Source organism: Phasianus colchicus, chromosome 4 (assembly GCF_987193195.1).
Source record: "Phasianus colchicus chromosome 4, bPhaCol1.hap1.1, whole genome shotgun sequence".
Lineage (NCBI taxonomy): Eukaryota > Metazoa > Chordata > Aves > Galliformes > Phasianidae > Phasianus > Phasianus colchicus.
The window spans coordinates 45,608,773-45,624,662 of record NC_143439.1 but is presented as its reverse complement, the minus strand read 5'-3'; the positions used below and the strand labels follow the sequence as shown (position 1 = coordinate 45,624,662).

The window sequence follows — 15,890 nt, the reverse complement described above, 5'->3', positions numbered from 1 at the left end:
TTTAAGATCCCAGATGCCTTGATAACCCATGGGAGATAACAGCAACAAAACAGCTTCTCCAAAGAAATCATCTGTTCTTATATTCACAAATGGAAACTCATGAAGTTTTAAAACTGTAAAGATGGAGTAACTTTTTTTTAAGGTAAATGCAGTCCTTAGTTTTGATTTATAAAATACGCTCACTGTGTTATTTTGATCTACAACTGATGTTAGCAATTCAAGGAGGAGTGGCTATTCCAGGTGACTAATTAACATCACATCTATTGAAAGTTTTTCTTTACAGGAAGAAATGCAGAAGAAATTTCTGAATATTCAGCTAATCATACAACACCATCTTTTCATCATTCAGCTGCAACTGCAATATTTATCTCCCTAAGAATAACCCAAGGAAAATAAAAATCTTTTCAGAGATATATTAATTTGTTATAGAAATCTTGAAAGTCTATACTACATATGCATTTAAAAGTCCTTTCAGTGTCTGAGATAAATTTTATCAAAACACCCTGTACATCTATAGATGGTACAATTAAAAATCTATTATTGGGATAATATAGAATTGGAAATTCGAGAGTCTTGTAATAGATATATACTAGGACTTTCTATCTCTGGGGTTTGTGATTTTCTGTGGACAATCAGACAAACATATCCAAACTTTACTACCTACTATCTACTTATATAAATCTCTTTTGCAGTTAGAAATTGAGGCTAATTTATCATAGATGACTCAGTAAGACACCTGCTAAAAACCTAAACTGAATAATGACTCCAAGTCTTGAATGAAATTACTCCTCACCCATATTTCTGATAACTTTTTCTGCTGCAAACTCAACATCTTTAACAACAGCAGCATGCTATTTCTTATTTGAACATCAGAAAGATCTCACATTTCTCTCTGTTCATTTATTCATTTTTTATGTTTTTCCAGTTAAGTTAAAAATGACTTCACATTTGTCCTTTTTTTCTTCTTCACAGAAGTCATTCCTAGTTAGAATAATATATTCTTACTAATATTAATGAGTTGTCTGAACATCAGGGGAAGTTTAAAAAAAAAAAAAAGGAGTTAAAATAAAATCTTAATGTCCTGTCAGGGACTTGTTAAAGGGCCAGATGCTGTAGGTAATTTAATAATGCTTAGCACACAGCAGCAGCCTTGTGAATGTCAAGACAAATGCACAGCACATGCTTTTGCAGTTAAATGATATATTAGCAGTTAATACAGCTTAGGACAAAGAATTAGTACCATCTTTTGAAGATATATGCTGTATTCCTCAAAACCTAGATACCAAAGAATAATGCCCATTATTTTTTTCTTTGGAGATTTTTCTCTCATAAAAGGAAATTACTTTTTCCTCTGAACATTTGGGTAGTAGTTATGCTTTCTGTATTGGCCGACAGTGCATGGGTAAAAACAGCATGACAGATGGCAATGAATTAATATTTAAACACTAACACTTCTGTACCACCATGCAAACCATTAATGACCTCTTTCCGCTCAAACACTTCTTCTACATTTAATCCAACCACTGCACAGAATTGCCTGTCCACTATTCAGAAAAATAGTTTCTTTTCTTTTTTTAAAGACTGAGAATTTAGATATTTAAGAACTGACCCAAAATATCATTTTTCCTAATTTTCATCTGAAAATAGGGGAAATATTCATCCTTACATTTAAGCACATCCTTACATATAATGCAACAAGGTAGAATAATGTAATGGTTTTGGCTAGGATAGAGTTAATTTTCTTTTGGATGCTCACATGATACTGTGTTTAGGATTTTTATGAAAAGAGTGGTGATAGCAGGTGATAGCACACCAGTATTTAAGTTGCTGCATAAAAGTGCTGCACAGAGTCAAAGACAACAGCAGAAGAAAAAGTAACATAAACCTCCTTGCATATGACTTTTAGGCCGTCAAATCTTAGCAACTTATCCTGACTTTGAGAACGTGCTTGACCTTTTCGTATCAACTCTAGATTACTGAAAGAAAAACACACTGGAGACCAGGTATTTGGTGTTTCAAAAATAGGATATACAAATATCACAAATATTATAAAGATAAGTATCAGACTAGTATGAAAATCGCATGTTTTTCTTTTTGATTTTCAGTTGCAGATAGCAAAAGATGTTGTTTTCATTTGATAAATACATCTTCGGATACCTAGTAACACAATCTGTACTTTGTATACTAGGTAGAAGTAGACATACTGAGCTCAGGCAAAGACAAAGAAAAGAAGTTGGGTCAAAGCTCTAATATGGAAAAGTTTTAGTTTCTGAACTTTTAGAGTCTCAGTATTTCAACAGGAAAACAATTATTTTTAAGATTTGTGAAAACTGTATGAATTGTGCTAGTACAGATTATAGTAGTTAAAAAAATGGATCTTTAATTCATAGTGGAGGACTTTGCTATTGCTATTTAAAACCAACATCGAACATGTGCTCTCACCTCAGAAAGTACCAAGCTAAAATTGCACAAAATTTAAATGCTGTCTTACTACAGCTTGCATTTCTGTTCCTGGGGAAATGCTGAATTCTTGATGTATGAACTGACATTGTATGCTCTTGTACACAGGAAGGAGCTTTTAGGTTAATCAATGGCACTGCTTACCAGAAAAGATTTGTATTTTAGCCTAATAAGTAACAGAAAAAAGCTTACCATGTTTTTTTATAGCAGCTGTTCATCTGACAGTTCATAAGCAAGATGCAAGATTATATTTAAAACCATAGAATATTTCAAATATTAAACAGCAACAGGCTTTATATTATTGCCAGCTGACTTTAACAGAGAAGTGAAGAAAAAAAAAAGAGATAAATTTCAGTCAAATAACATGTTAATCTTTAAAAGGCTACTTTGGCAGACCAATAAAGTGCTGGCAAAAGGGTAGAAGTTTTGACCAGTTATCAGAGCTTCTTATTTTCCTAATCCCACACTTCAAGACAGTTAATTAATGGTAGTAGTTTATCACGATATTTCAGCTATAATCCATTAATGATATATCTAAACATACCTTATGTGAGCTGCACAAAAAACTTTTCATAGCCCAGATGGTTTTTAAGACTTTTCTAGAGATTAGACAGACAGAAACATACAAGATCACATTGCCCAGTAAATTATGAGAAGGGATGAGACACAGATTCCAGCTGGACAATTCAACTGTTATGAGCAACATGGCTTGCTTTTTGACTGGTTCTTGGCTCTTCTCACATGCTTTGCCAGGGGGACACTTAAGGCCATATGGCCTCTCAGACATCACTCATCCTACCATTCATGGTAATGTCCACAGTAGAAAGAGGTGCTTTATTCTGCAGTAAGTACAAGATAACCAACCTGCACTAGAAAACCACAAATTTTCCTCAGTTTTAAAGCTCTGAAAATAACAGATGAGTTACACTTTCGACTCATGATAAATTGTTTATATTCCTATACTTAAAATGTATTGGAATTTAAATACTGTACTTCCTATGCTGGCCATAAAATTTCATAAGAAACAGTATAACAGTTATACATTCAAATTTAATAATCTTAGGCTGTGTCAATTATCTAATTATTCTCTCAATCAACAGGTAACTGGCTGGTAAAACAAGGGAAAACACTAGATAACAGAATTGTTTATCAGAAAATTAAATACACCATTCAAAACTGCTAAGCAATAGCATGCTATACAGATAATTTAGCACAGAAATTAGGAATTCTGTGTTTTCTTAGGTTAGAAAAGGAAGAGAGAGAGAATAAATGAACAAATAAAAAACTTTGCCAAAATGAGAAGAGTCAGATTAATGAGAAAATCCCTGAAAGGAATATTTTGAAGGACCAATTTTTTTTTCCTATTTTAGTTGAGAAATACAAATTCAGAAAATCCTGAGAAAGAAATAATTCAATAGCAAATTTTGGGTGATGTATCTCTTTACAACTATTTATTTATTACTGTAACTTTAGCTATGCATAATCTGATTGCACCACTTTTTATCAGAGCATTTTTTTAATGTAAAAATAATACAAATGGATTGTTTAATATATTGTAGATTTTTGAAGATTCACTTTTGTTTTGGGACTACAGGTAGGCAAATTTCTCTTTAAGGGAAAGAAGAGTGATGACAAAAGTTATCTACAATAAAATGGACAAAGGTGTTTACAAAGAGAACATAGGAACTGAAGCGTTTGCAAAAGGAACATCACAGTTATTTCAGTCACTTTGAAAGTGAAGGAATAGTAGGATTTGCTAAGTGGTAGGGCATAAGCAAAGCTGGGCACAAGTGACTGGCATATGTAATTTAGATAAGAAGGAGAAAAGGGACTGTTTCCACTTCTAGAAGGTTACACACCTCTTGCTTTGAATGCACAATTATTTATACCCCAATAACCCACATGATGGAACACAGCAAGTAAACAAGGAAACTTTCTAAAGAAAAAACAAAACCAAAAAAACTTGAATACACAACAGAAATTTTGTGGTAAATGGAAGAGTCATCAGATCTGACTAGTTATTTGAAAAGCTTTATCTTATAAAATCAATATAAAATCATCATAAAATCAAGAATTTGCCTGTCTCTTCTCTGCTTTATGCAACAGAAGGTTTTGGAAGGGAGACAGGAGTAACACATTTTGAATGTTAGGTGCCCATTAATTTCTTTGATTTCCAATAGCAGAATGTTCAGGCATTGACTGATTGTACTCTGGTAATTACTTATGCCTACACCAACAAATGTTACATTATAAACTTCACAATAAGAAATAACTTTGTATGTATTCAATATTATATGAGGAATTTATGTAAAAGAAAGAATGTTCATATAGATAAAAATAAAGGCCATACAACCATTACGAGAAAAATAGGAAGATGAGGAATAAAGTCAATACAATATTGTAATTTAAGAAACTCCCCCTTCCCAGACACTGCACCATCTGCAAACCCATTAAGAAGCTTGCAGGTGTTCACTGTAATGACTGTAACATAAGGACATGTTTTCATCAGACCTTTGTGTTTTTATAATATTATTATCTATTGTGACATCTTTAGGTAAAATCACTGTTCATTGTTAGAATCACTTAGCAAGAATGGTGCCAGCAATAAAAGTATCTTATGTATTTCAGTCAAAGTGATTATCTGCACAGGCAACTCTTCTCTTCAGCAATTAGATAAAGTGGAAGGTTTATTAATACAGCTACCAGATGAAACGGAATTGTGTTCCATAAACACACTGGCAAGTACAATATGGCTAGAACAGGTGTTTGCTTAAGTTTCCTCATCTGTATCTGCTAGTTAGCCTGCTTACCTCTGTACACTCATTTGATGTAGTTGTTGGGGAAAATCAGTGCAGATGGTGTCTTGTTCTACAAGATACTTGCCAAAGGTTTTTTTGCAACATGAAACTACAGTTTTCAGCTGATATGAAAGCTCAGTGTAGATCACAACTAGAGTTTAACTTAAAACTTTACCAGTCAGCACAGCCTTGATTCAGGAGGAAAAAGGGCAGATAAATAGAGCTTAAACCAAGAAGTGAAGGAAAAAAAAAAAAAAAAAGAAAGAAAAAAAAGAGATGAGGAGTCTAAGGGATATCTCCTTAAATTTATACATACATTACTATGTTACATATCCGTATATATTTCATTGTGTTCCCAGTCAATATGCATTGTTTTATGACTTTGTACTCTTAACAAGCAATGAGTATCTTCAGTACTACGATAGCAATGAAATCATAATATATTACTTCAATAGTAATACATATTTAGTAGCATTAAGTACAATTTGTGACAAAATTTTTTTATAAAATGTTGAAAGTAATAATGGCAGGGAATAAATACATTTAAAGAAGAATCAAAATAAAGAACCTACAGGAAACAAATAGATAGAGGATTTTTTTTATTTCTATTTCATTTGGAATGTTGATTGGGTAATATTTTATACTTTGCAAAATATCAAAGACTGATGACAGACAGTATGATCACTTTCCATTTATATGTTCTGGTGACTAGGAAAGCATTTGAGTTTCTGTTTTGTTTTTTCCATTCTGATACTTTTCAACGATTTTCAATATATGCTGGTACAAATATATTGTAAGAATAATGGGAACAAACCAATTTCCACTGAAATAATGGAAAAATGTCAGTACTTGTAAGAAAATGATGGTTATTTTCCCTTTGAAATTGCTGCTGACTTTTTTGTTTTGTTACAGCTGTCTGAAAAAATAATCTTTTCTCATTAAGCTATGTTTTAACTATGTATGTCCATTCCTACTTTCTCTGCCTTCAGCTAATGCTAATTATACTTTTATGATCCACTGTTTCTTTTTGGAATATGGTGACAAAAGTTTTTCTGATTCCAATATTTTATCCTCTGTATTGATTAAGCTATTCATAAATCTAAACTGATATACATAACAGTTAATAAAGAACACTCACCTACTGTCAGTTGTCCAGTTAACTGTCCCATGTGATTTCTCGCATTCACTGTTACATTTCTGTCAGACTGTAAGACCAGTGGGCTATCCTGGGAAACATGTATAAGACAATAAATGAGAGAATAAAGTATTGAGGTAGAACTGAGTTAGAACTAAGCATGCATGTTGAGAGGGGAGTTGTGTCAAATATAATCATTTTTTTTAGAGTTCTTATTTTTGTTAAAATGAATAACAATAACACTCCTTTTAAGCCTAAATTCTGAGAGCATAGAATCCCTCGTTTAGAAATCAGAGTTAAACCTAATTTATACAAACTGGGCTTTAGTTCTTGAGGGTAAGACAAAGTCAAAAATTCAAAAACTTTATACAAACCTGTTCAATTATTCTTTTCCATATATTCATTATATCTTTTGATATATCATTATCACTTTTGAATACTTTTTTAACTACCTCATCAACACTATTCTACATAATTCTATTAAGCTGTACAACTTGAAGAATTTGGACTGCATTTACCAAAACTTTTCCAGATACAGCCATGAATACCTTTGAAGGTAACAAATATCATTATTGCCAAAAAGCAAAGCAAAAAAAAAAAAAAAAAAAAAAAAAAAAGAGAGAGAGCACTACAAGGCAAGGTCATATAACACATCATTTGTTGTCTTACTATTTTTTGGAGGCATGTTCACACAACCTTTTTGAGATATCTAGACTTTTTTTTTCAGCTTTCATTTATATCTGTGTGCTCAGACATAATGCTGTAAACAATTTTTCTTCAATTCCGATTTGTGAAAGTTTTGTTTCAGCCCAAGAAATAAATATTCCAATATAGTAGGGGGCCTAAACAACTTCAGAATCCACAAAAGCTGCAAGAAAATCAACTGAGCAGCTGATGTAAGAAAAGTATAACCAATACCAGTACACACCTCTCGGAAACAGCTGAGTAAGTGCCTTAGATAGAAATGATGAGAGGTTAGCAAAATATTTTGGAAGATTATTACCTAATTCTTCTGTTCTTAGATTTTTCTCTGGACTTCATTATTGGACATTCTTGTATTTAGCTTATTAAATTAACTTCTTTTTGTGAGGTGTATGACAATAAAAAAGTTATTCCCATTCTTGAAAGATTTTAAGAACGGAAAGAAAGGAGTTAAGGAGCCATATAAACAGATTTATTTTTAACTGGATGATGCATTCAGTTTCCACTTAGATCTTCTACACCCTGTAATCTTTTCCTTTTAATCCATGGCTATCCTCTGCAAGTAACACTTTTCCTAGATGTTTTCACAATAATTATGAATCTTAACTGGTACTCAGTGCCCTGGAAAGTCTGAAATTATTCTGAGCTAATTTCTAAGAGCTCAGGTCTGCTTCTTCTCTCACTGGACCTGTGACCACTTTCATGTCCTTCTAATTATCTCTGAATCATGGAATCTGGCAGATGAAAGTTGTTATTTGACTTGTCCATATTTCCAGATAAAGTGTTGTAATTATCAGTGAGACGCTGTGTTCAGTGTGACTGGTTTGAGCTGTGCATGTGATGCAATCAAGGGAGCTTCTGGCAACAAAAGCAGCTGTTTAGAACCTTTTTCTCATCACTTGATTTGATTTCCACTTTCCTTATGGTCCTTTGAAGATCATTAGCTCAGGAAAACTCTGCTCTGGGAAAGGAGGTTGTCTTGGCAGACAGCTGCATGGTCAGAGTATATTTTTAAGGAGCCCTTTTCACTTTTCTATAGTCAATAGAGGAGAAGAGGCTTTTCACTTAGAATAATCTCACTCTTTGCAAGGGAGGGTGCTCTCAAACCTATTTTTGCCTTCTTAGCTGAGGATTTCAGTGTTAATGATCTGAGATCAGACCTTACTAAAAGATTTCCAAGGTAAACTTGCCTCATAGATTTCTTATGCTCAGACTCCAATTGTAAATAAAGATCTTGGGTATCAAAAGATCTTGGGTATCAAATTTTCAAAAACGGGATAACAAAAGTTTAGGTGAACTGAGCATTCTTTCTTCTCCTTTCCTTCTCTTATTTAAAAGATAAGAAGAGGGATAGAGAAACTAAGAACTTAAATCTGTATTCCTTACTTCCTAGATATCAAATATGTAGCTGCAAGCTTGAAGTATGAATGAAATAAAACAAGTGGCTACCTCATATTAATTCAAGTCCAACATTTTATCTCCAGCATGTGCTGCACCACTGTTTCCACAGGAAGTGCCTAAAGAACAGTAGACTACTCAGAGGAGATAACTACTTAGAGAAAACTTTGTTAAAACCACTGAAATTTTAGATCTACAAGATGACTATACTATGAAATGAGTGTCGGTCATATGAATGCAAATTAACAGATGTCTGCAGCATTAACCAGTGATGGATAATTATAGGTCTGAGTCACTAGCTCTGCCACTCATTTAATGTGAACTTAAGCTTGCACTTTAATGGACATGATGATGATGATCCACAAAATGCCTTACATTCTGGTATTGATAGGGAGTTAGAAGTTTATCATCATACTTCTTTTTTTTTTCCTGGAAATTAGAAATTTAAACCAATGTTTTGATTAATATATAAAAGGATTAAATAAATAAAGATGAGTCAGCCCTCCAAATACTGTGAATAAAGAAGATTTGTTCTGAAGACAGATAAACCTTGGAAATTAGTTACTTTCTAGGGTAAGAAAGTATAAGAACCATATCAGTATATGAATAAATCTTTTCATGTAGTTAATGAAAAAAGTTCTAGGTAATACAAGGTTAAAAAAAATAGAAAAAACTCACACATCATAAAAATGCAAAAACAGAATTATAGAATGGCTTGGCTTGGAAGGGACCTTAAAGATCATCTAGCTCATACTCTCCTTCCATTGGCAGGGACAGCTCATGCTAGACCAGGTTGCTCAAATTTCCACCAATCTAGCCCTGAACACTTCCAAGGATGTGGCATCCACAGCTTATCTGTGTGGATGCCTTCTGAGTAAACAATTTCTTCTTAAGGTTTTCTAGTTTAAAACCATTTTCTTATAAATTCAGTTTTTTTGTTTAGTTTTATTTTTAATCTAAAATCTAATTCTAATGTGGAAACAATTGCAATTAAGGAAATAATTGATTTAATTGGGTCTCTGACCTCTTATTGGTTGCGTATATCATCAAGCTTCATGACAAGAAAACCTGCTAGGTATAGTAATTTAAATAGAGTATATGCAGTCCTCCAGAGAGCCACATGTACTGGTAAAGATGCACAGTGATTTTTGCTATAGCCTCCAGACAAAAATAACCTCCTTGTTTTACTTCCTCATATAATGCACCATGAAATTTTTATTATGGCAGGACTCAGTCATGCATAGAAAAGCTTACTGATAAAGCAGAAGCAAATATTTAAATAGCAGGAAAAAAAAAAAAGATGATGTGACTTTTCAGGAGCTGATTTAAACATCAAACAAAATTTTAAATGTACTCCAAATACAAACATCTCAACTAAAAATAAAACAAAGCATGCACTTGGAGGAAGTTAATGTGTTAAACGTCTACAGCTTCACTCCTAAGACATTAAGCTTGTGAATGAGCAAAATACATATATTATATATTAATAAATATATTAAATATATAATATATATAACTCAGTTGCAAAGCCCCCAGAAAGATTTTACTATGACAAATATAGGAAACCAATGCAAGTTTTAAAATCCGAACCCAAAACAGTAAGGTGGAATGACTGTCCATCCTTGCAAACTATCATTTCTTGTTTTTTAGGTATATCAGTTATTGAATGGAATTGTGACATTAAGGTAAATCCAACAGTCTATTACATTATTTTAAATGTTGAAAAGCAGTGTTCCATTTTCTGTTTGTGTGGAAGTGTAAAACACATTATTCTGCTATACTGCACTAAGAAAGTATTTCTCGTGCTTTTTTATTCTCAAGTGCTAGAACTTGAAAAACAGTAGCAGATTACTCCAGGAAGAAGTTGAAGATTTTTTTAGGAAGAAATGTACAAATCGAAGTATATCCAGACATTTACAAGTTCTATCCTACCATTCTCTATTGAGGGATCATTTCTCTACAGTTTAAATTGTTTTCATTTTCTACTAAATAACTGAGAGACAAAAAAATCATACTGTAGTCTGTCTGATAACTTGGATATATGTACATGTTTTAGAGGATTTCCTGAGATGTCTATGACTGAAGAAAGGGAGTATCACTCCAATTCATTTGATGTATAACAGGAAGCAAGACATTTTAAATACAGATACATTGTACTACAAAATAAAATGCTATCCACAATCTAAAATGAAAAACAAAAAACCAAACCCTTCCAAATTAAACCTAGTCCATTATATGTTCACCCGATCCTCTAGGAAATCTGACATAAATATGTACACTCCAGCATGGTAGTAGGCTCTGGGTTCCATTTTTGTGGCACTTTTCAATACCCAGCAAAGGACTATAAGGAAGCAATATTTCCATCACCACTTTTTATTTCACTATTGTCTCTATGACAGAAAATTTCAAATTTCTTTAGCTTTAGACTTAGGAAGGATGATCAAACTCTAACAAATTACATAAATAGTAATGGGAATCTGAAATGAATAGTATAGTTAAGGGAAAGAAGCAAAAAGAAAACTTGCTATCAATAAGAACTTTAAAAAGTCTATTTAGTGCATATTAAAATTAATAAATTATATATAAATACAACAAAAGTAAAGCAAAATAAACCATACATTTTAAAAATATTTTATTGGAAATTTTATTTTAGATGAATGTTACACTTAATGTTTTATAGAAAGTTAAGGTGGCTGTAACGTATGTGAAATGATGCAACCAGTATTAGCAGCAGCAGCTTCAATAGCAAGTCAAAAAGAGTTATCTTTATTTTTTGTTTCTTCACATAGCTATATTAGTTCCTACAATGCTGAGATTTCCTGATAAGACTTCCTTCAAGCAGAATCAGTCACTGTTGGATCTTAATTACCTTGACAATATTTCCAGCACTGCTAGTTCTCTATCTCTGTATTAAATAAACAGAAGTACACATATTTCAAATGAACTCTGACGCACCCTACCAAAAAGGGGGGAGGGGGGAGGGAGGGAAGGAATATTATGGTTATTTCATTCAGCCTTCCACTGAAAGCACTTGTTATTTATTTCATCAATTGTTAGATGCATTCTGACTTCATTACTGTTTGATGCAAGCACTATCAATTCTGTGGGCGTTTATCATTAGGCTTTGATCAAAACATCAAAAAAGAAATGAGAATAAGAACAGCAATTTGCTGATTATCTCTTGTAATATCTATTATGTAAAGTTTACTACTCTACATATTCAGAAAGCTTCTTTATCGTGATAACCAGTGCTGAACACATCAACATCTATGGCAACGGTCTCAGCATATATTTTATCAGCTGTAAAGCATAGCAATTCACTCCAAAAATGTCTTTGAAGCATTAAGGTAACATCTGTGGCGTTACCGAGAAAAGCCCCTTTTGGGGGACACTAGCTATAACAACCACATAACTTTGCACATAGCCTTTGGCTTCAAGCAGGAGAAGCAAACTTGTAACTCTTTTGTTTTAAAACAAAACCATGACCTACACTTCCACACAGTCACTCCAGTCTTCTTCCTTACAATTTCGCATCTTCTCATTAGAAAGAATAAGTTAAGTCCCGTTATTTCCTTATCCTTTTTTCCTGTTCATTAAGCTACCTTGGGTGATGCTGCACCTGTAGATCCCCTGCTTTCCTCCACCCTTCTCTATTAAACACCATTCGAGATTCTATGGCTTCAGCTGAATTTCTGAAAGGAAACAACACATGCTGAAAAGTGTTATTCCCACCTGAGGGAAGAGTGTGGTTACCTCATATTCATTATCCAGAAAAGAGTAATAAAATCCACAGTTAACAAAAATTGCTCTCATAAAAGGTAACTAAGGTGGCTGATCCCTATTTAGCTGGCACAGATTATGAAGAGGTATGCAAGCAGCTAATTAGTGAGACACAATACTCTTTGCTTTTCAGTACTGCAAGATCCTGAATTATTGTTTGTCAATAAAATATATAGTCTTTCTCAACATATATTGCAAGGATTCAATATAATTTTGAGACTGTTAAATCAAGAGTATCTCATGAATTAGAAAACATCCCATGCACACATCCCATGCATGTCGTGACTTAACTTTAATTCTGATATACTAACATTTAGAAATTGACCTTAAAAGGTATTAACTCAGATTCTGTTGTTGCATGATCTTGTAAACCTTGTAAAACATTCAACAAGAAGCTTTGCCATTAGTGCAATGCAAACTTGGCCCATATCTGAGCTCACAATTTGTTATGTCTCCTCTAAAACTTGTGATTTGTAGATAGAAAATATTCATTCCCACATTTATTGTAGAACATGACTTGGTTGTTCAATGAATTGCTTTTCTGTTAGAAAATTTGCTTTCAGACTTGCCAGTCACAGATTCTAAAGAGTCATTAGCCCTATTCTCAAGGACAAAATAAGAAAAGAAAATTCTGTATAGAGGATTATTGTTCAGGAAAAGAGACATGTCCCTTTATGGAAACAATTTTCAGTGGTAACAACACTAATATGAAGTTTGCAATTGAAGATAATTGTTAATTTTAATACCACCGATCTTTTCCAAAAGATATAATCGAAAATTTAACTTTCTTTTCTACTCTGAAACTATTAGGCATTTATTTCTATTTCTGCAGCTGGCTAACTTTTCCATACCAGATTAATTTTCCACTACAAACATTACAAATACTGCATAATTTTTCCCTCCACTGACACAGACTATAACAAATACTGTCCTGTGACTTTGCTGCTTTTCACACTGACATTTAGATTAAAACAGCTTGAGAAATGCTACAGACCTGGATCATTTCTTCAACCTGTAGAATTAATCAGTAAAATTCTAAAGACTGGATTTCTTTTAAATTCAAGATCGGAAAGCAATATGGGAAATTAAAAATTATTTCCTATCTTCATTGCTAAAACAAATGCATTAGTGTTTGAGGTTTTTTTTCCTACTTCTGCGTAAAGAAATAAATGAACTTCCAGGCACGTAAAAAAAAAAATTAGAAAAGGTTATTAAAAAGATTATTTGTTTTTATTCCTTAGTACTAACACTATAGTGCTATGTTGTGCTTCTGGCAAATAATCAAACACTTGTAAAGGTAAAGGTATGATCAAACAGCTCTAGCAATTCTGTCTCTATCCGAATACCACAGTATTGTCAGTGCAAATCATCATTCTCAAATTTCTATTATAATCTTATTGATATTATTTTATAATCTTATTAAAAACTGTGTAAAATATTTCTAGTGCAACTTATTTCTTTCCAGTGAAACAAGAAGAAATTTAACAAGATTTTTCTTTGTCCATATTTATGCTTAAAGGCAGTGAAAAAAGAATGTTCCATTATGTGTTTTCAGCTCTGAGTTTTAAGCAAAGGTAACTAAACAAAATTGACTTGGTTTGTGTATGCCACAGAATGACTTCTGTGAAGAAAAATTCTTTGGTTTGGAATATTCAAAATGTACAAATATATGAAAATAATATCAAAGTCATTTAAATACTGCTTATACAACATTACAGTAAATTAAGAGATTTAATTTAAATTTTACAGAATGTTCCTCAGGATTACAGGAGGCTGTCTAGTAATTTTTTCCTTTGTTGAATCTTGTCAGCCCTTCCAGGATTTTGGACCTTTCTGTCCTTTGAAAACAAATGACTTAGAACATTTTATGCTTAAACTCAAGTGTATAAGTGAAATAGAACTATGCAAATATACCATTTAGTCTATTCTGATGTAAATAAATATTAAATTAATAAAATTCCTATTGTTATATTGTAATTAAATCAATGCACCTTCCCATTTGACCATAAAATGCAATGAAAAGAATTTATTAGTTTTCCAGATATTTAATTGTTTTTAAAGTTGCTTAGTAATGAAATAAACAAACAAATTAATATTAGCTGATCTACATTCAAAGAGCTTTAAGTCTTTTTCAGACAAAAATTTTCCTTCTGCTTTCCCTTATGAGCAGGTTCTCACAGGATATTTGTCATGGAAAAGTGACTTAGAGATTTATTTTTTAAACAAAGGTTACTAACAGGAATATCAAGTCTGAAAAATGTAAAGGACAAAATATATCTAAAAATAGAATGCTATAAAGATAATAATAAAAATTGAAATAGTCACCAGAAACTTAAAGATAATTTAGAACACTAAAAAAATGGAAAATGTTTCAGAATTTATTATTTATGCTCCTACAAAAATAAAAATAATTAAGAAAAAAAAATTAGAAAGACACCATCTTAAAGTGAAAATAAAAGCCATATACTGAATATTTCCCAGCTCTGGTTTCAGTAATGTAAAAGTGTTTTTTCCATAATGAAAGGAATTGTGTTTGTCTTCTCTCAGGATGCAGTTTGGTATTATCTTTTGCTTCTCAGCAAAGAAAAAGCTTACACTAGTTTTAACTCCAGTCTCCACCTAGTTTCTCAAATTATATCGCTTACCAAACAAAACAAAACAAAACAAAACAAAAAAAAACCACAAACCCCAACAACAAGCAAACACTAACCAAACAAATAATTTAAAATGTTTACCCAGATCTTTTCATTGCCTTTTAAAATACAACTTGAATAAAATCACTGAAAGAGGGAAGTCCTCTTAGAGGACAGGGTTAATCAACTACAGGTAGCAAAGAGCAGAAACTTTTTTGAGATTAAAGAAATATTTCACCATTAAAGGTTCTAACAAAATCTGAACATAGACCATAATTTTCATTTGTTCAGAATCTGACCATGCATTCATTCGTCACATTCATTAAGGATTCAAACCAAATTCAGATAATAAGTATTCAAAGTAGAAGAGGCCAAACAAGAACTGATCTTAAAAATTTCAGTTTCCCTTCAGACAACAATTTAAAGCAATATCAATTTAAAGCAATAATAGTTCTGATATTTTATATCAGGGTGACATTTATAGTTAAGCTCTTATAACCCCCTAAAAATGCCATTATGTTTAAGAAATAATTTCTCACTAGTGAACTGCAAAGACTTTGGGGCTGTCTGAACTTTATAATGCAAACTGTCTTGTCAGTCAAACACAGACCTGTTGTAATCTATTTTAACTGCCTCTTAATTGGTAACTGGCTGCATGATAATTCCTCCCCTGAAGAGCACATTGCTTTTGTTTTTAACTTTATCCATTTTACCATTGGGGATTATGCAGATGAGTACATGAGATTGTCAGGCAATAAAGTAGAAAGCTATGGGAAAAATAAAACAATTCTAACAGACTGACACATATTCACTCTTTTTTCTTTTTCTTTTTCTTTTTCTTTTTCTTTTTCTTTTTCTTTTTCTTTTTCTTTTTTTTTTTTAATTCATCTTTGTTATTGCTCTCTGCCAATAACACAGCAAAAAACCTGAAGTTATGTCAATAATATTAGAATATATTTTCTGCTTAAATGTCAAAGTAAAAAT

The 15,890-nt window shown here is 32.2% G+C and overlaps 1 protein-coding gene across 4 annotated transcripts in view; it reads right to left on the bottom strand.

Annotated features, from left to right (window-relative positions):
• SGCZ (sarcoglycan zeta) overlaps positions 1 to 15,890 on the bottom strand; it is a 350,955-nt gene that overhangs the window by 45,711 nt on the left and 289,354 nt on the right. For all 4 annotated transcript variants that reach the window (XR_016466157.1, XM_090139399.1, XM_090139397.1 and 1 more), the window contains exon 5: positions 6,397 to 6,484. Coding sequence is in view for 3 of the 4 variants with exons in the window: in XM_090139399.1 (XP_089995525.1) it covers positions 6,397 to 6,484 (88 nt within the window). In the remaining variant the exon portion in view is untranslated. The remainder of the gene's footprint in view (positions 1 to 6,396; positions 6,485 to 15,890) is intronic.